This window comes from Phyllostomus hastatus, unplaced genomic scaffold (assembly GCF_019186645.2).
Source record: "Phyllostomus hastatus isolate PE091 unplaced genomic scaffold, TTU_PhHast_1.1 phas_contig_40, whole genome shotgun sequence".
Taxonomy (NCBI): Eukaryota; Metazoa; Chordata; class Mammalia; order Chiroptera; family Phyllostomidae; genus Phyllostomus; species Phyllostomus hastatus.
The window spans coordinates 78,673,187-78,696,241 of record NW_025333872.1 but is presented as its reverse complement, the minus strand read 5'-3'; the positions used below and the strand labels follow the sequence as shown (position 1 = coordinate 78,696,241).

At 38.8% G+C, this 23,055-nt stretch overlaps 1 protein-coding gene across 1 annotated transcript in view; it reads right to left on the bottom strand.

Annotated features, from left to right (window-relative positions):
- The window catches only part of PEX7 (peroxisomal biogenesis factor 7), a 66,793-nt gene that overhangs the window by 38,998 nt on the left and 4,740 nt on the right, over positions 1–23,055 (bottom strand). Inside the window, exons 4-8 of the mRNA XM_045843249.1 lie at positions 16,672–16,749; positions 16,180–16,288; positions 7,326–7,432; positions 5,606–5,719; positions 3,809–3,864 (exon numbers count right to left, since the gene is read on the bottom strand). Coding sequence (XP_045699205.1) covers positions 3,809–3,864; positions 5,606–5,719; positions 7,326–7,432; positions 16,180–16,288; positions 16,672–16,749 — 464 coding nt within the window. The remainder of the gene's footprint in view (positions 1–3,808; positions 3,865–5,605; positions 5,720–7,325; positions 7,433–16,179; positions 16,289–16,671; positions 16,750–23,055) is intronic.

The window sequence follows — 23,055 nt, the reverse complement described above, 5'->3', positions numbered from 1 at the left end:
ATCAAAAGATCAATGCCCCATCTCCATTGGTCAAGTCTCCCATGATCACCAGATGTCTCTGAAACCTAAGGACTAGATTTCACATCTGAAATCCCTTTCGAGCCTGCAGTGACACTTTGTAAGGGAGAAGATTCAAAGTTCCTCTTCATTCTGCACAGCCTCTCTGGAGGATCTGCCCCCTGGAAGAGCTGACACGACTAGCCATCTACATGCGGCTGAAATCCTTTCCTCCGGTTTCTGTGCCACACTGCATGCTCTGGGGTCTCCTCCTATTTTAGGTAGGCTGTTCCCTTCTCTCTTCCAATATTAATTAATCCCTATAGTCTTTTTGCTCTTTTTCTCTAAACTTGTGTCGCTTTGATTTATTAGTTAACCATAGGTAGTTAGCCAGATATTAATAAAGGAAAGAGAGGAAAGGGAATTAAACATTGAGCTTAATGAACTACGGAGCATAAGCCTGTTTGCTTCACTAGGAAGCTACAGCTTCACACCCCAGGCGATTACAGCATTTCTCTGCAAAGGGGATTGACACTCCTCTCTTCCCCGCTCTGGTACTACTGGATTGCTGGGGGTTGCAGAGGGAGGTGCTGTACCTTAGAGCCTGTCAGTCTGAGTAGGGGATGTAAACCTATCAAAAACCTAGAAAGCTTGGGAAGTTGATTGGTTCTTTTGAAAAAGCACCTTGTCTGTCTCAAACCTAAGCTAATATAAATGCGACCACATGGGTCTAGCAGCCTTCATGGCAGACTTCATGGGCTCCAAAAGGACTAAGCTTTAATATGAAGCAGAAACTCTGGACACTGGCTTTTGTTTGGCTGAAGACATGGTTGGACTTTTTCCAAGGTGGGATGGGGGGAGATGGGACATTGAAAACCCAGGGGGCAGCTTCTATTTCCACTCAAATAAATCACCTTGCCATACCAGCTTCCCGTGTGTGTGTCCTTGGAATGCTTTCCTCATAATCCTCATAATCATGGAAGAGCCTAATTCTTACTAGCAAGATATTCACTCCTACAGAACGAATTATCAGTTAAGTTAATAGCCTTCAAATCCACTTTCACATCCCTAAATTCCTACCAAAACTCTAGCTCCAGTTTCAGTCTGGAAACATTTGGGGTGGATGGGGAACAACTGATAACTTTTCTTCTATTCTGCCATGTTACCATTCTTTGACTCCCATGCTAAAAATTCTATAATCACTCTTTACTATTTCATATAGACTATTAAAAAAACAAAACCTGGTTATGGTATCATTTTAATTGAGAGCTGGAAGCCTCAGGGTGATTAATTCCTGGTTTGTCTCCCTGCTTCTATTAGATCAGGAAAAAAAAAAAAAAAACAACCAAGTTAGGGCATGTAATTTCTCTTAAGGCATTGTAATTTATTCTATTAGTAGTCCACACAAAACAAAGTTATATAGTTTCTCCCATATCAAATACTGACTCAGAAGTAAAGAAGGAATTCTGGGTAGTTGAGGCAATGAGGTCAACAAAAAGAACAATTAAACCTATACAAAACTCAGGCTTTCAACATTCCAAACTTCTAATTACACATAAAAAGAAAAAGGAAGACAGAATGCCAGTAAGCCGTGTCTCATGTCCCAGCTGCAAGCCTCTCTGGACTCCGAGGGCAGTTTAGGAGAAACCGGAGTGAACAGAGAAGAGAGGAGCAGAGACAAAGTCTTCATCTGTTAAAAAAATTTAAAAACTACTATAAAAATAAAATGGATACAATAATTCAAACAATTAACCTGACAAAAAAAATCACCTCAAGAAAACAAATAGCAAAATATAAGAAAACTACAATATAGGATTTTAAACTGAATTAAATGTCTTTACACGAGCATTTGGGGTCATAAAAAATCGACTTTGATCAATGTGGTATAAGAATAGACATCATCTTTGTCCTGGTTCCTGGCACAGGGCTTCTAAAGACCCTTGGAATCCCCTGAATGATAGGAAAGTCTCTTGTTATTCCTAAGAAGCCCCCTTTAGGCACACCTGAGTTCACGCTAATGCAGTGACTTAGGATGGAGCCCCTACGTAATCTGAGGGGATGGGGCTGGAAACCGGAATGAACAAGGGATTCAAGGGTTGGAACTTTCAACCCCAACTACTAACCTCCAGCGAAGGACAGGGCAGCTGAAAATTAAGCTCTACACACCTAAAACTAATATGATACTGTATACCAGCTATACTTTAATTAAAAAGAGCTTTGCATTCCAGAATGGTATTTTTTAAAAATCCTCTTGGACAGTAAGACTGGATGAGCTCCATGGTCAGTGAACACATCCACGTGCTGGGAGGGTTCACCCAGTCCCATGGGGACAGAAGTTCCTGCACTTTTGACCTCTACCAACCTCTCCCCATGAACCTCTTCATCTGTCTACCTTTATCCTTTATAACATCTCTTAAAATAATCTGGTAAATGTAAAAGCCATTCTGAAAAATTATCAAACCCAAGGAGGGGCTCATGGGAACCTCCAGTGTACAACTGGTAGGTCAGTGACAAGTACAGGTGACAACCTGAACTTGTGATTGGCATCTGAAGTGGAGCAGTCTTATGGAACTGAGTCCTTAAACTGTAGGATCTGATGTTATCTCCAGGCAGATATCAGAAATGAGTTAAATTTGTAGGATACCCAGATGGTATCTGTCAAGAACTGGAGAATTGCTTGGTGTGGGAAAACCCCACATACACCTACTTTCAGAAATATTGATGGTGGAGGACAAAAATAGTTTTCCCTTTACAACTAGAAATTCAAAAACAAAAGAAGTAGACACAAAACAGAAAGTGAAATAAAGCTGAATGAATACAAGAAAGGAGTAGAAGAAAAAAGGCAAAATCATACTAGAAATGAAGACAAAATTACATGCTGCCTGAAGAATACATTTACATGAAGACTGAACACAGCAGAAAAACAAGAGAATGAAAATGAGATTTTAAAAAAAGGAGTAAAAAGTATCAGAGAGAAAACATTTGATATAGAAGACAGGTAAAAGAGATTCAATTTATGTATAATTAGAGTCTCTGTAAAAGATACAATAATGGATCAGAACTAATATTTCAAATTATAATCCTAAAACACTCCTGGAAATAAAAGAACCCACTGAACTCTCTGACCTGTAGTATGCAAAAGGAACTGTAACAGTCCCCAGAAAAAATGATCAAATAACTTACAAGGACAAGAGCATTAATGACCATCAAAATCCTCAAAACAACATAAAACAAGTCAAAAATGAGGAAGTATTTTCAAAACACCACAGGAAAACAATGTAAATTTAGGAGGTTATATTCAGTTAAGCTGCCCTTCAAGCAGCAAGGATACAAAGCAGCAGCATTAAACATGCACAGGCTCCTAATCATCAGCCCTTCTTGAGGAATCCACCAGAAGAAAAACTTCACCAGACCAAGAGATGGTGGGGAAGTTTCAGGAAAAAAAATGATGATGAGTATTTAATATACTTAGTTACATACCCAAAAGCAAAACAAAGGTAGTAGAAGAATAATGTATCACATGACAGTGCTGCATGTTGTATGTTGCATGTTCTGACAAGGTATAAATAAAACAACTAACTCAAAGTTTGATGGAGCAGGGAGAGGGGCACAAGGAGAGTGAGTGCCCTCGTTCATATGCAATCAACAGAAGTTAGAATAAATACCATTAAGAACTCATAAACCAGTGGAAAATTTTCAATGTGTCGAGCTCACATTTTTTCATATCAGTAAGATAAATAATCTTCTCTAAAAATCACAAAGATGTACATTCCACTTGGTATTTCACAATGACAATCAAAAACTACCGTACCTTACAGTAAAGTCATATGAGCAAGAGGCCAGTACGGAAGCATGAAATGGTGAAAACTACAAAACAAAACAAAAAAAATGTGTGAAGTTAGCTATATTTATAACATGTTACTTTGTGTGGTCATTCCCATGAACATTATAATAAATTCAAGTCTAGTCAGGGCTGTCACTTAAAATTATGCTTTCTCAAACCTTATATACTTCAAGGCAAAACATTTATTTTTTTACATTCTCCAAAGAAAGTCATATTCAAGCTTTTTTAAGAGCTTATTTACAATAAAGTATTCCCAAATTGTGGCTATTTTGGAAAAATTAAATACAATTTCATGTTGGCTATCTAAAAATGGCTCCTAGAAAGATAGGGGATTTAAGTATGTGGTGGTAAAAATATAAATCTATTATACCTCACCAATTTTGTGAATATAAATTATGATTGCTATAAGCACAAGTATTTAATAAACATTTAAATGTTAAGTAAAATATCTTTAATACATCACAGTTAATCAGAAATGGTATGGAGGCCAAAAATCTGAACATTTAAAGACAGCATCTTTTACATAAATAATATGCAACCTACTTTCATAAGCTTCCCTTTGCCATTACATTTCTGTAGTGTTTTTCTTACCAGTACTTTAATACTTAACATATACATAATAACTACACTTGCAAATTTTCTAGTTTGCAAAATACTTTCACTTCATTACCCTATTTCATTCTCAAAAGCACTGTGAAAAAAAAATAGGAAATATTTTCAACTACTAAAACCTGTGTGCCATTAAAAAATGCAGGGCACAATGTCTCATATGTTAAGTTGCAGGCAATAGAATTTAAAATATTAATTTAATTTAAATTTAAATTTTTTTAAATAGGAATATAATTATCTTACTGAAAAGATCAGTAAGGTACTTTTCCCCATTCATGTAAAAAATAAAGACTGATATTCAGAGATGTGACTTATTAAGATGTTTTCCACAGCGACTTAGCAAAATCTACCTAAATAAAAGCTGGAAAACTAAACTACGGCTCTCAAATTTCTTAGGAGCAGCAGAAAAAAGTTAACTCATTGACTCTGTTGTTCAGAGTGGGAAATTTTCTATACCCCAAATGTTTGTGAAATTTATATTTATTATCATATTAGGGAAAAGAAAGAATTAACCATTTCTCTATATGAGTAACAACAATGTAAAGAGATCTTCCCACTGAATAGAAAATTATGAAGAACATAATACTAAAACTAATTACCATAGTTTAAAAAATATTAAAAGGAATAGTAGATTGAGGATAACAGAATTTAAAAAAAATTTGGGTAATGTTTTTTTTAATTGTAAGTAAAAATTGGCTACATTGTCCCAATTCATTCTATCATTATTCATATATTTTACCTAATTTTAGCATTCAATATTCATTATCATTAGTTAGGTAACAAAAACATGCATAAAAAAAGAATCAATAACCCCAACCCATAAAACTTTTATTGATTATTTTTAAAGTATATTTTACTGATTATGCTATTACAGTTGTCCCATATTTTTCCCTATCCTGCACCCCCTCCCACCATCATTCCCCCACCTTAGTTCATGTCTATGGGTTGTACATGTAACTTCTTTGGCTTTTCCATTTCCTAGACTATTCTTAACCCTCCCTTGCCTATTTTGTACCTACTGTTTATGCTTCTTATTCCCTGCACCTTTTCCTCCATTCTCTACCCGCCACTGATAACCCTCCATGTGATCTCCATTTGTATTTCGATTATATTTATACTTTATTCTATGTATAAAAAGAGAAGATGAAAATTTACCTTCACTCTCCTGATAGCATAGGTGTGGCCAAGAAGTTCAAACACTGGTTGTCGAACATTCCTCAGGTCCCAGCCTCTCAAACTACAATCAACTGCCCCAGTCACCAGCAAATTCTGAAAACAATGCAGAGAAAAGTTAACTGTGACATCTTCTCAGTTAAGTAGTGTCCAGGCTTTCCTACTAGAAACAATATCTATTTTCTGGTAATTATTTAATCAGAATGCAGGAGTTGTTCTTGAGAAGTTATATAACAAATATAAAAAGGAATCAAAATATAGATAATATAAGAAAAGTTAGTATGACTTGAAAGAAAAGGAATTGCATATGCTTTCTGTATGAGATGGAATACTACACACAATGGAGAAAGGCACAGTTCCCTTCCAATCCACCTTCAGTAATATTATTAATAAGTACATAATAGATTAAAACTTATATCTGACAAGTGAGCCAATCTTTCTCTTTCGCATGTTGTGAGGTTTTACCAGGCATTAAAAGGCAAAAGGCCTGTTAATTTAGGAATATTTGAAAAGGCAAAAGGTATAAATTAAATCTTTATATATTTTTCTAAATCTAAATCAATCATTATTCCCAATTCCCACAGGCATGTCTTAATATAATATCTAATCATATCTGAAAATCTATGCAAATAATGGTAAGCCTCCTTAAATTTGGTTTTACAGATCTTGCTATATACAGACCCAAATGAACCCAAAGTTCCTGGCTGAACAGGCCAAGTGCTGGGTTCACACTCAGCCCCACCCCACATCAACGAGAGCAACAATTTATTGTTTGAATGTGCTGGGCTTCAGTATAAGCACATTTAAAGATAAACTTCAATAATTCCAAAAAAATTTTAAACCATTCTCAAGTGTATATTGGCATCTTTTTTTAGAACTTCCAAATATATAGTCAACAATTTCATTTTCCTATATGAAAAATTCATTATGATGTGAGAGATTGAACTGTAGTTACCAGCACTGAAATTTTTATTTTGATCAAGTATTGCCATTGAATAGGTACCATATGTTCTTTTAATCTATTTTATTTCTTTTTATTTCAAAAACTCTGCCAATATAATGTTCTCATTCTTTAATTTAAAACTGGGGGAAAAAGTGACACTTAAGTGTTACTTCTTTGTCACAGTCAATAGACCACTTGAGATATACGTATCTCAACACATATTTGGTCCATTGCTATTTCTAATGAACATGTTCCTGTGATTAAATGAAGCTTTGCAAAAAGTTACAAATGGACACTGCTCCCTCTTCAGAAGAAGCATGAAGTCTGATTATGCTTATAAGGAAGATAAACCGAAAATATACAAAACTAATGGACTGTTAAAAATCAATCTACAAATAGTTCAGCAGCCTTATTAGCAAAGTGAATAAGAATGGAGAGCAAAAGATGACACAAATTGGCAGGTTAAGAGCAATAAAGAAAAAAATATCACATAGCTTGTAAAGCAGTTTCCCAAACAAATGAGAAAGGCTGCACTGTGCTGAACTTTGAGAATTTCTGTTCCTTATTCTGCCTGTTTTGAATGCCCAGTTAATGCTATTGCAGGCCACTCACAATCATCAATTAGAAATGAAAGGGACAGAATTTAATTTAATTGTCCATTAACACCACCAAAGTCCACATCAACAAAGATCAAATGAAGTCTAGAACACTTCAACATCAGGAAGGGCTAGGCAAATCAGGGCAGAGCCAGACAGGTACCTCATCGTATTTGCACCAGTCACAGCTCAGAATTTCTGCCTGGTGTGCAGGAACCACGACTCGGGCTCCTGCCGACTTTACGTCCCAGACTCTCAGGGTCTGGTCACCTGGGGAGAGAGGAAGACTTGATCACACTCCATCACACCACCCTGGGTGCTCAGTGACATGTACTCATGACGACATCATGGGAAACCCAGAGCTTTCACTGAGAGAATACTGCCGTCTGTAAATCATATGTACACATATGTTATTTTTAACTATAATAATACATAAGAACTACTAAAAGTGATGAACTACAAAAAGTAATGCATTGTGACAATGTTTTTTAGATCAATTCAAATCAGGAAGATCTGAATCTCACACTGAGAAAAGCACAATGGTGACTAAACACACCATGTGGTGCATCTTGCTTCAGGAAAAGGCCCCAAAAATCCTCACTTCTAATAAATAAAGTTAGTCCCCTGCACCAGCATATTCTGCAAGAAACAAAACAGTGACAATTTTACTATTTAATATAGGCAAAGTCTACCAAGTCAAAACAGAGAATTTTTAAATCTTAGCTTTTATGTTTACCACATTTGGGATTTTTTCTCCTTGGAAAGAAATAAGCTGAAAAAAAAAATCTAAGAATTATACTTCATATTATTACAAAATTGCTTTACATTGCTTAGCTGCACAAAGTCACCCCTGATTAAATGGTTCATATCTGTTTGCCTTGAATTTTTGTAAACTATGAGGAAACAACAAAATGGCCAAATGAATAAAACCAAGGATAAATATGTATATCTACATCAAAAGTAAATTACAAACAACTAATCCCGGGGGAAAGCTAGTTCATCTTGATGATAAGAATGTGGTCTACGACATGGTGGCCGTCACAGTCTTGAATTCCATGGGTGGTTGTGTGCCCCCGGACAAGTTATATAATATGTACGTCTGAGAATGATTCCTCACTGCTGAAAAGAAGTAATGCCCTCTTGGAGGGTTCCCCAAGAATTTAGTGCAATGAGGTTTCTGCAAATCACTGAGCATGGCTGCTGGCAGAGTAGATGTTTTAATATGTAGTATATAAAGGTGCTAAATTTTTAATTATTCTTTAAAATTTAAAGAATATGTATAGCTACATATACTTTCCTATACTATTTCAAATTTTACATCAGATTGTTTAGCCAAATTTAGCTATTTTAGACAATTTTTTTTCTGATTTCCTTGGACACTGCTTAAGAAAGGAGAATTAAATTGTTGGTGGTAATGACATGCAGAGGGTAAGGAGGAGGACTCTGCAGCTCCAGAGCGTGGTTCTACTCCAGTTCAGTCATTTGGTAGCTGTTCATGCTTAATCAGGCCTGATTCTTCTTTTCCAGACCCATGATAACATACCTTCCTTACAAAATTGAAATAAGAAGAGGTTTAAAAATATAAAATAGGAAAACATACTCATGATTAGAAGTCATTCCTGTTAATTATAACATGAATAACAAGCTAATATTTACTGAGTGCTTACCACGTGACAGACCACAATGTGGTCTGAGAATTTTATTGTACGTGTGTTAATTTATTTTAGACATCACAGCTGAGGTAGAGATTTTGATCATACAAAAAGTAATATTTGTACTCATTTATGAAGGAAGAAACAGAAGCTCACGAAGGTAAAATAAACCACTCAAGATAGCAGGCAAGGGAATCAGGACCTGAACCAGAACTCAGGCAGTCTGCCCCCCCGGCCTGCGTGTCTACACCTGCACTAACATGCCTCTGACGTTTCTAGAGAAGTACCACACCATCAGTGCTGGCTGGTTCTTGGGGAATTATTCTTTTACCTTATATATTAATTTTTTCTATAAATTGGGGAAAGCACATTTAATCACACACATGCATGCACAAACACATATGTGCCATCCTCTATGTGCCCCAGAGTTACTTTAGAAATAAAATACTAGAACCCTGCAGACAACGTTGCAGCCTCTGTCGTATTCCTGACGGCATGCCCCACCTCCTTGCCCAGAGGCCGCCAGTCAGGAACTCGGTATGCGTCCCTTCAGTCTGTGTTGCTGTAATACTTTCACTACTTTTCATGGATCTATAAATATGTGCTATTGCTTCATGTGGGGTTTTTTTATTTATTTAAAAATACCATCCTATTATTTTACAAAAGGTTGAAAATCACTCTGATAGAAGAAAGTAACTAGCATTTTCGGATCTAGCTGCGAATGACAGGGATGAGAAGGAATGATGAGTCTGAAAGAGCCAAGTGGAAACTGTTCAGAATCGGCAGAGATCAGAGCTTCAGACATCTTCAGAGGCCGTAACTACAATCACGGTCTGGGTGGTCTAGCCACCAGTCAGTGGGATTTGTTTCCGAATTCTAAAGAGCTTTCATAAAGTGATCTTTCATGGTTTTCCCTAGCCTTCAGAGTCTAGTAAGTCCGCACTTAACATTGTAGATAAGTTCTGCGATTTTGAACAAAATAACTTACAATGAAACCAATTTTACCATAAGCTAATTGATATAAACAACAGTTGAGACCCTACGTCGTCTCTTCAACATAAGGACATGACGTTGAGTGAAACTTTATTTGAGGACCTGCTATAGAAAGCAGGGTGGCATGAATGTCTATGTTTGGCCTGTCGGCAACACTCTTCTTCTAGAAACAGCGTCGGCTTCTCGCCATGCAATTCCAGAAAGACCTACGTATGGCTCAACACAGCAGACCAGCTGCCAGTGGCAGGACTTCAACTTATAAGAGAAGCTAATCAGACACGTCCAAGCAAGGCCACTCATAGTATCTTATTCCCTGTCCTGACCACAGTTGGCAGGTCAAAGGTAGGTACTTGAAATGTTTCTGAACTATAACTAAAAAATAATGTCAGTCCCTCTCTTATGATAAAATCTACAGGTCATAAAATTGAGGAGCTGCTGGTGGGCATGGGTCTCACTGTAACACTAGCCTGCAGTCAGGTCAATAAGCAGAGAAAAGTCCAGATCAGGAACAGAAAACGTGTCCTCAGGACTTTCAATCATCCCTTCCCTTCCTGGGGTTGCTTTTCAATAAATTCTACAAACACCTAAAATAGTTCAAGTTCTATCCCTTGTAGGCAAAGGAAAGCACTGATCATCCTGGAGGGAGTGATGAAGTTCATTTGAAGCTTCAGTCTCTAAAAAAGCCCCAAACAAAAACATTTGATTCAGCACAAGGTTTCCACGAAAACATAGGAAAAGCCTAACTGATGTACCCCAGCTTCCAAAAATTTATATTTAATATTAGGCTGAAACTTTAAAGTCTACTATAGTTATGACTAAAGCATTGTTTAAAGTTCAGTGAGCTTGTGTTCACCTCAAAAATTACATTATACGGGTATGTGAATGATTTTAAGTACCAAAACATTACAATGAATGTTGACTAGGAGATTAAGAACTGTTATTGTAGCAACAATATGAATCCCACAAATAATGTTGAGCAAAAGAAACCAGACACAAAAGTATGAAAACAGGCAACATTAATCTACGCTATTAGGAGGCAGCACAGGGGTCACCCTGAGGCAGGGGGGCAGTAATGAGTGGAAGGATGTGAGGAGGGCCTCTGGAAACACTGTGTCTTGATCTGGCTGCTGGTACCCAGATGTGTTCACTGTAAAAGCTCATTGCTTTATATGCTTTAGATTACGCACTGTTCTGTAAGCATATTACACTCCAGTGAAAGATCAAACAAAACAACAAAGCCTGGGTGGTTGGTTATTCTAAACTTCTCTGAGACAGTATTTTGGTTCCTCACTATCATACTCGACAATATTTGTTTTAAAAAGCACCATGGCTTGTCCCTCTTACAGCTTATTTAAAGGGCACCAAAAAAGTGAGAACTCTTCTGCAGAAGCTAAGAATTCCACTGCCATGACAGTCGCTCCTGCTGCACACAACTGGCACTTCTTCCTCATCTCTCTGTTTTCCAAATGGCACAATGACTCACTCAACTCTTTGAGCCACCAGGACATCTGCATTTGTTGGGTTTCTTTTTTACAATTTTTAAAAATCATCACCTGAGGATATGTTTATTGATTTTAGAGAGAGCAGAAGGGAGAGAGAGAAACACCAATTGGTTGGCTCCCGTATGCACTCTGACCGGGCATCAAACCTACAAACTACGTATGTGCCTTGACCGGGGATCAAACCTACAACCACTTGGTGCACAGGATGATGCTCCAACCAACTGAACCACTCAGCCAAGGCTGCATTTGTTGTTTTTTTAATCACATTTTCCGGACAACTGGCCTTTCATTGTCAATCAGACATTCATCAGGGCCTTGTGATGGTGCCACAGACCCACCTGATTACCAGCTTCTCTTTTAGGTTGCAGACCTGCCACTATCCGCAGAACCGATGAATTTAAATGCACGATGCGGAACAGGAAGTGCTGGCTACTACTATGTTTAATGGCAAATCGCAGCAGGTAAGAGGAAGCTGGGTAAGGAGAATGAGTGTAAACATTGAGTCTGAAATTGTGAAGTGAACTGAGTAGCAAAAGGATGCACATTGGGCCCAAATAATTTAATTTAATTGAAATACCAGATGCCTATCAGATGTCGCATGACTCCTTCTCAGAGTGCAATGAGGTTTTTTTAACTACTGAACCCAACATATTCACACATGGCTATCATTTATGAAATTATATGGGGTCTGTAATAATAGTAACTTAGTTTTCATGGTTCACAAGAAAGTTTACTTCACATTAATCTTCTTTCTGTACAGAGCTTAAATATTCTTCCTTTCTAGCTCACGTAATTTAGAAATATGAATTGTGTACTAACACAGCTACCACAAATCAGACAAAATGCAATGTCCTTAGAGAACTCTGGTACGGAAGGCAAATCTAGATCTAAATCTCGAATAAATCCCTGTTTGGGGCCTGTCTTAGCTGATGACAAATTCAGTCCTAGATTTGCAAATACCATGCAACTTTGAAGGTTACTAAATTCTTGGAGTAATTTTTTAAAAGAAATGTATTTTATAGCATGCAGGTCCAGTGCTTGATTTTCATCAAATCCCCTCAGATCTATTTTAAGCCTTGAATGTGCAGCCATTTCAGTGAATATGGGCCTCCTAAGAACATATCCATCTACTTCCACCTAATCAAAATTCACTCTTTTCCTGCTCAGTGTATGTACTTTGTGAACCTCTTTCTCCCATTCCCCACTCCCATCTGCGGGCGCTAAGCCGGCCACAGCCAGACCCTCTGCAGACACAGTGTTTAGTTCAGGAACAGCCACAGACTCCCTTTGGAGCCAATGGAGAAAATGAAACTTTCCTAGATGTCTGAAATCTTCTCACTTTTTCCTCACACACAGAAACCAGAAAGGATGTGGGGATTAAAGCCACTGCCATTTTGCTATCATAGGTACATGACACCGAAACCAACTCAACAGAAGAGAGGACGAAAGTGAGGACAAGAATATCCTTTGAACCCTATGTCCAGCCATGCCTCTATGAAGCCAGTTCTAATTCTGGACTTTTTATCTATGAGAGCTATGTGAGCAAACGAATTATCTTCTTTCTTAAAGCAGTTTGGGTCAAAATTTCTTTCAATTTCAACTAAAGAAGTCCTGGTTGATACAACCAGTTTATATTTATTTCTAATATATATTTTTAATCATTTTTAATTTTTCAATTATAGTTGATATGCAATATTACATTAGTTTTAGGTGTACACCCCGGTGATTAGACATTACATAATTTACTAAGTGATCATCCCGCTAAATCTTGGGCCCACGTGACACAGAGTTACTGGAGCTGTGTTACTGACTGTGTTCCCTGTGCTGCGTTGCACATCCCCGTGACTTTTCTGTGGCAGCCAGTCCGAACTTCTTGATCTTCACCTTTTTCACCCACCCCCTCTAATCCCTTCCCATCTGGCACATGAAAGTAATGTCATTAAACAAATGTTCTTTTTCTTCTATTAAAGCAAATAATCACTTTATTGATAAAAAACTGTTTTTATACAGTACCTACTTACAACATACAGGTCGTTTTCAGAGTGAAGTTTTATGATTATACTGCCAACTCTCTCTATACCACTAATCTTTTTCTGCTGTTCAGTCTCACACTGAACACTCTAAGTGTAACATCCGGAGTCAATATTATGTATACCATGCTACACAAAAGGCCAATGAAAGAAGCGGTGTATGACTCAGTCCAAATAAATGGCTAATACACACAATGCTGCCTGACATTCAAATAAATGCAGCTGTATTAGTTCATGATTTTGTCACTGTCAGATTTTACATTTGGTCATGGGCGTAAAAAGAACAATGACTAAAATCAAATAAAGACAACTTTGAACTTTAAAAATAATAAAAACTAACAAAATTATATTCAATAACAAGGTAAATAATTTTTAAAGTATCAGTAGTTCAAGGAGCTTTACTTACTAATACTTTCCCAAACATGTAAAATTTCACTCATTATTAATGCTAGTTTATTGTGAATGATGACAATCAGAGCTCCCAGCAGACATGTCTTGACTGGTTCGCTATTGAAACGTGTTCCAGTTCACCAAGGGTGGATCTGTTCCATACCACTAACTCCACCCTAGGTGTGAAACGCCTCCTCTGAGCGTGCAGGATATGAGGCTAAATGGGCACGCCTACTCAAAGAAAAGGATGCCAATGTCAGTCTGATTCCCATTTTTATGAGAATTTTAATGTAACTGTACTAATACTTTGTGTTAGAGATTCTCACTAACAGTAAAATGATAAAAATTATAACCATTACACTAAACTGTGGTCATCTAACAGAGGTGATTCACTATAAACATAAAACTCATTCGCATTTACACTAAATTAAAAACGTAAAAGATGATTAAATCAAATTATATATGCAGGCTAAAGAGTTAATTCAAATTAAATGTATCAATATTGCTATCATTGACTTAATAAACACCTGTCCTGGGGCAAGCTGCACAATGGAAAGACAAAAGACTAAAAAAGAAATTTAGACTTATTCCAAAAGCCTTGATATTCTGAAAAAGATTCATTTCAGATTATGAATAAAAAACTATGACAATTTATAAGTTAAAAAGTAATAGTAATAAGTGTATTAGTTGACAGAGTACACCACTCTGTTCTAGAAAACAATGCTGTTAATTTTAATCAACAAACAAGCATTTTTAAAAATTAACTGCACCTCTACACACAGAAGATGCTATGATTCACTTCACTGTTATCTTAGATTCAAAAAGTTGCTCAATTTAAATGGACATTCTTGTCTGTACACAATTTACCTGCAGGTTTTCACTTCCGATTGTCTTCAGCCTGATAATACTTATAGAACTCAGGGACATGGGTATTTTCAATTTTTAGAATTAAAACTAATAAACAAAAGACAAATACCATGTGATTTCACTTATATGTGGAATTGAAAAAATACAGATATAGCCCTGGCTGGTGTAGCTCAGTGGGTTGAGGGTGGGCTTGCGAACTAAAGCATCGCAGGTTCGATTCCCAGTCAGGACACATGCCTGGGTTGCAGGCCTCGGCCCCCAGCAACCACACATTGATGTTTCTCTCCCTCTCTCTCTCTCTCTCTCTCTCTCTCTCCCTCCCTTCCCTCTCTAAAAATAAATAAATAAAATCTTTTAAAAAAAGGATAAAAGATACTGTTTTAAAAAATACAGATACAAAGAACAGATTGGTGGCTGTCAGAGGTGGGGGTGAGGGTAGGCTTTCATGGGTGAAGGAGATCAAAAAGTACAAACTTCCAGTTATAAAACAAGTCATGTGAATATAATGTACAGCATGGTAACTATAGTTAATCATACTGTATTGTTTATTTGAGAATTATTGAGAGTAGACCTTAAGAGTTCTCCTGAGGAAAAAAATTCGTAACTATGTGTGGATGGATGTTAACTAGACTTAGCGTGGTGATCCTTTCACAATGTGCATACCCAAATATTGAATAATTATGTTGTACAAATGAAATTAACACAAGGTAGGGCAAAAGTAGGCTTACAGCTGTGTATATGGAAAATAATACAATAATTAAGAAAAAATGCAAGAATAAACTGTTTCATGGATTCACAACTGTAAACCTACTTTTGCCCCACTGTGTATAATGTTATATATCAATTATACCTCAATAAAAAACAAATTGAAAGGATTTCTGTGACATTATATTTCTTATGACAGCCACCTGACATGATTCCACAATGCAGGGCATTGCTATAGTTTGTTAGCAAGAAAGGGACAATCAGTACCCTACTGACTGTTTATCTTTGGGTGCTGGATAACTGAACACGGAGACGATACTAGGAAAAGCACTCTGCCTCCTCCTGTAGTTATGTCTTCTGTCCTCCTCTAAACAACCAGAATAGTTTCCATGGCTTGATCCCCACCCTATGCAAGGCTCTATGCCAGCAAACATTTTCTGTAAAGGGCCCAACAGTGAGTATTTTGGGCTTTTAGAATTGCTGACATAATCAAAAGCAAACAGTCAGAAAAAAAAAGGTCATACCGAAAAGCATCCTTGCTATAGCTTAGTGGCAATGAATTACATCCTAAAGAGGACATTCTAAAAGGAGGGTAAACATCAAGGAAAGGAGACACTGACACCAAAGCCCTCACTTGCTCTCTGTCCCACACCTCCTACTTCACCAAAAAAGAGCATGATAGGCAAATGGTTACAATCATTAAAAAGTAATTCAGGCCCACCTAATTCATGTCTAGAGGTTGGCAGGCAATGCAACAAAGAGCACAAAAAATTTGGTTTCCCCACCCTCAGCTCTAAGGTACACAGCGCCACCTACTGGGAGAAGCAAGACCACCATTCTCTACAAGTAAGGCTTTTTGTAAAAATCAATTTATTTACCTGAGGCTGAAGCAAAGCAACCAGGGATGTGGGGAGACCAGATTGTGCTATAAATGACACTTTCATGGCCTCTAAAGGTGCACAAAGACTTTCCAACAGTTGGATCCCACTACAAATAAGTGAACAGATCAATTATATAAAAAAGGTAAATTCAAATGTATGCTTTTAGATATACAATACATAAAATATTTATATATTTATATATGTATATACACATACACTATAGATACATGTCTCAAGGACTTTTTTAAAGTCTACTTTTTCATAAAGCAAGATGGCATTCAAGGGGCCAAAATAATCAATGCTGAACTAATTATTAGTTTACAGCCAAAAGACTAGAAAATTTTAAATTCTAATAAATGCTTTAATGTACTTTTAAAAGATATAATTAGCTACCTACTTTAAAAGCTACAGAAGAATGTTCTAGAAAAAAAAACAGTGGAAACTTTGGGAAGGGAATACTTATTTTTAAACACAGCAATGCCAACATACCAGTTTGACAGTTTGATCCCATGAACCCGACACCACAAGCTGTTCACCTCTGGTTTGGCTCCAATCAACGCTGTAAACCTAAAAACGTTTAAAAGTGCCATTTAGAAAGCAAAAGAGCATCAAGTTCAATGTTATATTTTTATCTCTTTATAACAGTGGTAGCCAGTTACAACAACTCATTTATTTTGTTAAAGCATCAAATAAAGTCGTATAAATCTCAACATGGTGTCTGAGAAATGGAAAGTCCCTTTGTCCACTCCTACAGGCTTATTCCAACAGACTCTACTTTAATAGAATTCTACAGAATATTTCCAAACCTTCTTCACTAAAAAAATTATACATATCTTTAAACCTACCAACAAATCACTGTCTACAGCACCCTGAAGAAATGTCAAAGCAGATTAGAAAGTCATCTAAAAAAACCTGCGGGGTCAATGTTTATCAGACAGCATTAAAATGCAATCAATATCACTATCTGGCCTTTCTTTGAAAAAGCTTATGGGAACCAGGTGATCCTTTCAGATCTCTTGGTAAACAGCGTTAGTTATCCAATGGTGCTGTTCTAACCTAGGCTTCGCCGCTCTCAATAAACCATTTCAAATGAACTACTTGAAGCTTATGAAAGTATTTTTCATTCTGTCATTTTATACAACAGATTATACAGATTACTACTATAAGCTAAGGTCAACAAAATATGTGCATAATTATGCTTTATGAAAGTAGTCCAGACATGGATATGAGCACATGTCACTAAATGTGATCAGCAGGTTATTCTGAATCTGAAAACTCGAGCTACCGTATCTAGGTAAGAAGTATGAGTGACAGGGGTTTGCAGTGGTTTAAGTATGGGTTACCTGTTCTCAGCTGCCTACTGCTAAGCTGAGCCACGCTAGAGTCTGAGTAAAAACAAAAAGAGCAGTAATACTGTTTTATTTAAAATGGATATTTTGTTAACTATAGATTTTTGCATTGATTTTGTTTTTTTAAACCACTGCATTAAGAGATTAATGCAGAGATTTATTTTGACCATTAAGTTTAGAGACCTCCCTTAATTTCAGCACTCAAAGTGAGTGTCTCACCCGCCCCTCCTAGTCCTGGCCCTGCTGCTGCCCAGGTCCATGCAAAAGAGCAAAGAGCAGTTGGAACACGACAGAGCTCAGATAGCACACAGAAGGGGCAGCAGAAACCAAAGACTGCTACAGCCATCTGTTAGTTACAGGTAGAAAGATGGGTTTGGAAGCAATCACTGAAGATTCTGAGAGCTGAAGAGTTTGACTTTATCCTCTAGGCCAGAGCTCAGCAAATTTCAGGGCCAAATAAATATTTTAGGCTTTCTGGACCATTTGATCTCTGTCACAACTAAACTCAGCCTTGTAGGGTACCAAAGTAGCCACAGATGACACGTAATGAACAAGCATGGCTGTGTTCCCATAAAGCTATTTCAAATCAGACAGACAGCTGGGTTTGGCCTTGGCCCAAGCAGACATAGTAGTTTGCCAACCCCTGCTCTGCGCTGATGTGAATAGTCAAAAATAACTACAAAAACAAATCTTTATGGAGCACCTACTGCATGCAGGATGTTGTCACAAGCATTTTGTGTATTTTATTTCACTTAATCTACACTTCTATGAAGTAGAAGTAGATGTTATGCCAAGGCCCCCAGAAGTTCAAATTCCCAGAGCTGGCAAGCTGCAGAGCTGAAACCTGAGCCTGAGCAGCCTATCTGCAGGTCCGCCCTTCTGCACTTCTCTGGGCTGTCTCTGCAGCACCCTGCTGGAGGGCGCTATGGAACTGGAACTCCTCGGTGACCTGGAGCTGCAATAGGAAGGAAGTAAAGTGGTGCCCTTGTTGGCATCACACTTCACTGGAGCTACATCTGGGCCCAGACTTATTTCATTTTGCTTTCATGGATCGTAGACAGCCAAGATTTAAAGCCCCTGTCCACTCAGTGAATTCCCACTCAAATGTCAAGACTTGGCCCCACCCTGTTCTTCACGAAGTAAGCCTCCCGACAAACCCCTCCATGACTTAGATGCTTCCTTCTGTGCATTCCAACAGCATCTTGTACCTACTTCTGATTCAGCATTTACCATATTTTACTAAAATTCATATGAAATAACTGCTACACATCTCGTACATCTATGCTCATTGCAATAGATGTGAATTCACAATAAATGTGGATTAAAATAATTATCCTCAGCCAAATTTATCCTCACAATTTGTAACTCTGCTAAGAAGTTGGAAAGAGCTACTGTTTTCATTTTAAAAGATAACTGAATACAACTAAAAACTAACAACACGAGCTCACTCTCCACGCCTCTACACATTTCCAGCACAATGCGGGACTTGAAACCTTATGCCTTCTCACCTTTTAAAACTGTGGGAGCCTCCACGGGATCAGAGAGAACCCAGCCCTAACAAGAAGAGAAGATGGGAGGTGAGGAAGCTGTGCGGGTGGCAGTGTCCTGCCAGCTGTCGCATCAGACACACAACGTGGTGCGCATTTGGGCTCTGGACAAGACTGAGGGCAGGACACACACAACAAGGTTAAAAATGGAGTAACAGAGAAGGAAGTAAAGGTGACTCAGTCAATAAATACTTCATTTGTTTTACTGTGTTTGAAATATTAGGACATGTAACCAACAGTACAAGTCAGAATATTGTGTTAAACAAACAAACAAAACCTCTAGACGTAAGTACAAAAGGGTGCTGGGACGGAAGCTTCAGCTTGATGACCAGGAGAGAAGAGCCTTTGAGGGCTGGCTGCAGTGTCTCCAGCAGGAAGCAGAGGTATAAACACTGACCAGGAGCCCACCCCTCCAAAGACATACATGGGCACAGAAAGCACCAAGAGATTAGGACTAGTGAACGCTGCAAGCTAACACCAAGGCTTCGTGCCTGGGGACTGTCAAGGATGGTGGCATTACCAAAACTGGAAGACTGGAGGAAGGAAGATAAGGCATAATTTTAGACACACTGAGTTTGAGGTGACAGCAAGATAATCAAGTGGAAACGTCTGGTAAGGACATTTTGCATTTACCTCAAGCTCTGAAAAAAAGTTTATAGCCATAAGGATGTTTGGGAGACAACCAAAAAGGGGTGACTGGATTCCATTATCCCAACCTAAAGTCAGTTCACTCATCTATTCAGGAAATATTTATCAAGCACCTACTATATACGAGGCATGGATTGGGGCAGGGGAAGGAGATACAATGCTAGACAAGGCAGATAAAGTCCCAACCCCTGTGGATCTTCTGTTTTAGGAGGGGGAAACAGTCTGTAAATAAGTAAAAATATAATTTCATGTTGTGATTTTTAAAAATTACAAAGCAGAGTAAAGCAAAGCAAGGAAACTAGAAAACAATGACAAGGGTAGCAGGTTACTTCTTGATAGTGGTCAGGGAAGACTTCTCTGAGCAAATAACTCCGTGCAGTAAGAGAGAAAACTGCAGATTTGAGAAGAGAGGCTTTCAGTAGAAGAAAAGACCAGGAAGCAGGAAACAAATGTGTCATGTTCGAGGAACCTCAAGGTCAAATAGCTAGGAGGGACAAGATCCCAAAGGGCCATGGTTACAAGTTCGCATGTAATTTCTCTTTAGAGGCTACAACCATCAACCACAAACTACCACCCAGATTACAGCACCAATCTAACTGCTTGCCCCATCCATTCTTGCTCACCTCCATCCACTGTCTACGCTGCATAAAATATAACCTTTACAAGACACAAATTAATGTCGCCCCCCTACCCCCACGACGGAAAGCCCTTCAGTCATTTCACACTGTATGGTTCCTGCAATTTACAGCCCTCACTCAGCACTCAGATTCATCCATGCTGCTGCTTACCACCCCAAAATCAAAACCACGCAAAACTACCCATGACTTAGGGATACATACGTATGTAGTAAAACTGACAGGAAAAACAAAAAATAAATAAATAAAAAACTCAGGAGAGTGGATGCTCCCGGGAAGAAGGAAGGAAGAAAAAAAGGAGGGAAAAGAATAGGATCAGGAAAAAGGAGACAGAAGGACAGAATCAGTAACCAGGGGCTTCATGGTATCGGTAAGGATTTATTTCTTCGGCTAGGTGATAAATATACAACTGTTCATTATAAATTTTATATACATATTTCACATGCATGAAATATTTCACAGTAAATTATTTTGAATCTTCAATGTCCTTCCACTGATCTTAACATAAAGGCCAAAGTGCTAACTAACTGCTGTGGGCACACAGACTCAAACCTGCCCCTTCGAGCGTGAGCCCTCCTTTGCTGCTAGCACTGTTCCTCTGACCTCACCACCGAAATAGTCGATCCCCACTCCCCCAGCAGACTCAAGCATGCCCCCTCCCCCGGCCCTTCCCCAGACAAGACCCTCCCCTCTCGTAGCACTGTGTACGGTCGAGGCACTTGCCACGTCATACATTAGATAGCCTGTAGCCCAGGCCTCTTCCCCCGAGACGGGGCAGGGCCCTGCCTGACTTGTTCATCTTCCCCACTAGGCCTAGCACAGTCCTTTGCAGACAGCAGAGTTAATCAAAAATTTTTTGAAGGGGCAGAGAAACAAACCTGAATGGAAGGCACATCTCCTATTAGTCCACTCTTCCATCTTCTCCCTATTCCCAATCCCCTCTCCTACCACTCAAACAGGAGACAAGGCAAATTGGTCAGATTAAGTATGAAAAAGAAGGGAAATACACAGTTATACTCTTAAAAGCAGGGTCCTCTAAAGGCCCATTTTATGAAATTACTTTTGGCAGTGGTGAAGAAAATTAATGAAAAAACTGCAATGAGAAAAAACACTGAACAATATTTTGTGCTGCTTTATGAAATCTAAACCTAATCAAAAACTGTTTGAGAGGACAAATTTTATTGCTGAAAGTAATTCCCAAAGAGCTCATTTTTTATCCACTGTACAGTATTGCCCTTTTAAAGTTGTTCTAGTTAATTAAAAATCATCAAAGAAAAACAAGGTCTGGAATGGTCATATTTATGTGTATCAATATAAAGGAAAGGAACACTGACTTTTAATTACTGAGTGATTAGAAAGGGCTACATACTTCTTTTAATGGGAAATGAAATTTTTTAATTTGTCATGACAGAAAAATTTTAATGTGAATAAAAGTAAACAAAACAACATAATATATCCCCAGGTATCCAACATATACCATCTATAACAATCAACATTTTGCCTACCTTGTTTTATCCCATCACTGACTGACTGATTGCTGGAGTATTTTAACATCAAACGATTTCACTCATAAACACTTCAGTAGAGAAGGATGGTTTCAACTTAAGCACAAGGCCATTTTCACACCTAACAAGATTAACAAAAGCTCCTTCCCTGGCTGGTGTGGCTCAGTGGACTGAGCACTGGACTGTGAAGCAGACAGTCCTTAGTTCGATTCCCAGTCAGGGTGTTACAGGGTGCAGCCAAGAGGGGGGACCCCAAATGGACATCTGAAATGGGGTCCGGAACTTAAGGTGTCCAGGAGATTTTAAGATGGCTCCATCCCCCCGGCCCAGGGTGTGGGTTGGGGGAAGGGACAAATGGAGCAGGGCCATTGAGATCTGTTTTGCATGGCAACAGCCTTGCAGCTACCCTCTGGCGTGGTCATTTAACATATCTATAGCCTTTGGCAGGTCACTGAGATATGTTAAATAGCTGTGATCATCTCTGAGCCAGGGGAATGGAAGTAACTTCCCCACCAACACATGACTGGAGCAGATCCCCCAAGCTACAGCACCTGCGTGGGAGCTCGGAGAAGATTGGCTCCAGGACATGGGACCACACCTGCCCAGACTCATGATGGCAGCCCAGTAAAGCTGGAAGGATATGAATTCTGGCAAGTGAAGCCGAGTGTGGGAGGAGTCGGAAATGAGGCTGCAGAGGAAGATTGGCCGCGGGGATTTAAAACCCAGACTTGGCGGCCATTAGGAGGGAGAACCATGCGCAGCCCTGAGAGGGAGAACTGTGCTGCTTTAGGAAAGAGAACCACGCGGCTTTGACGGAGTGGAGACTCCTGCATCCCGGAGAGAACCATGATGCTTTAGGAAGGAGAGCCATGCACAGCCCTGAGAGGGAGAGAACCATGCGTCTTTAGCAGAGTGGAGACTCCCGCATCCCAGAGAGAGAGAACCATGCATCTTTAGCAGAGTGGAGACTCCCGCATCCCAGAGAGAGAGAACCATGCGGCTTTGGCAGCCCTGAGAGGGAGAACCACAAGGCCTGGACAGAGTGGGGACCCCCGCAGCTTTAGAAGGGGGAACCACCACCTGGTTTTGGCAGAGATCCCGGCGACTCAGCCGAGAGTGCCGAGTACCCAGGGAGGTCTCCCAGTCAAGATGGAGGACTAACTAAGAACCAGAGGACTGCCTGATCCAT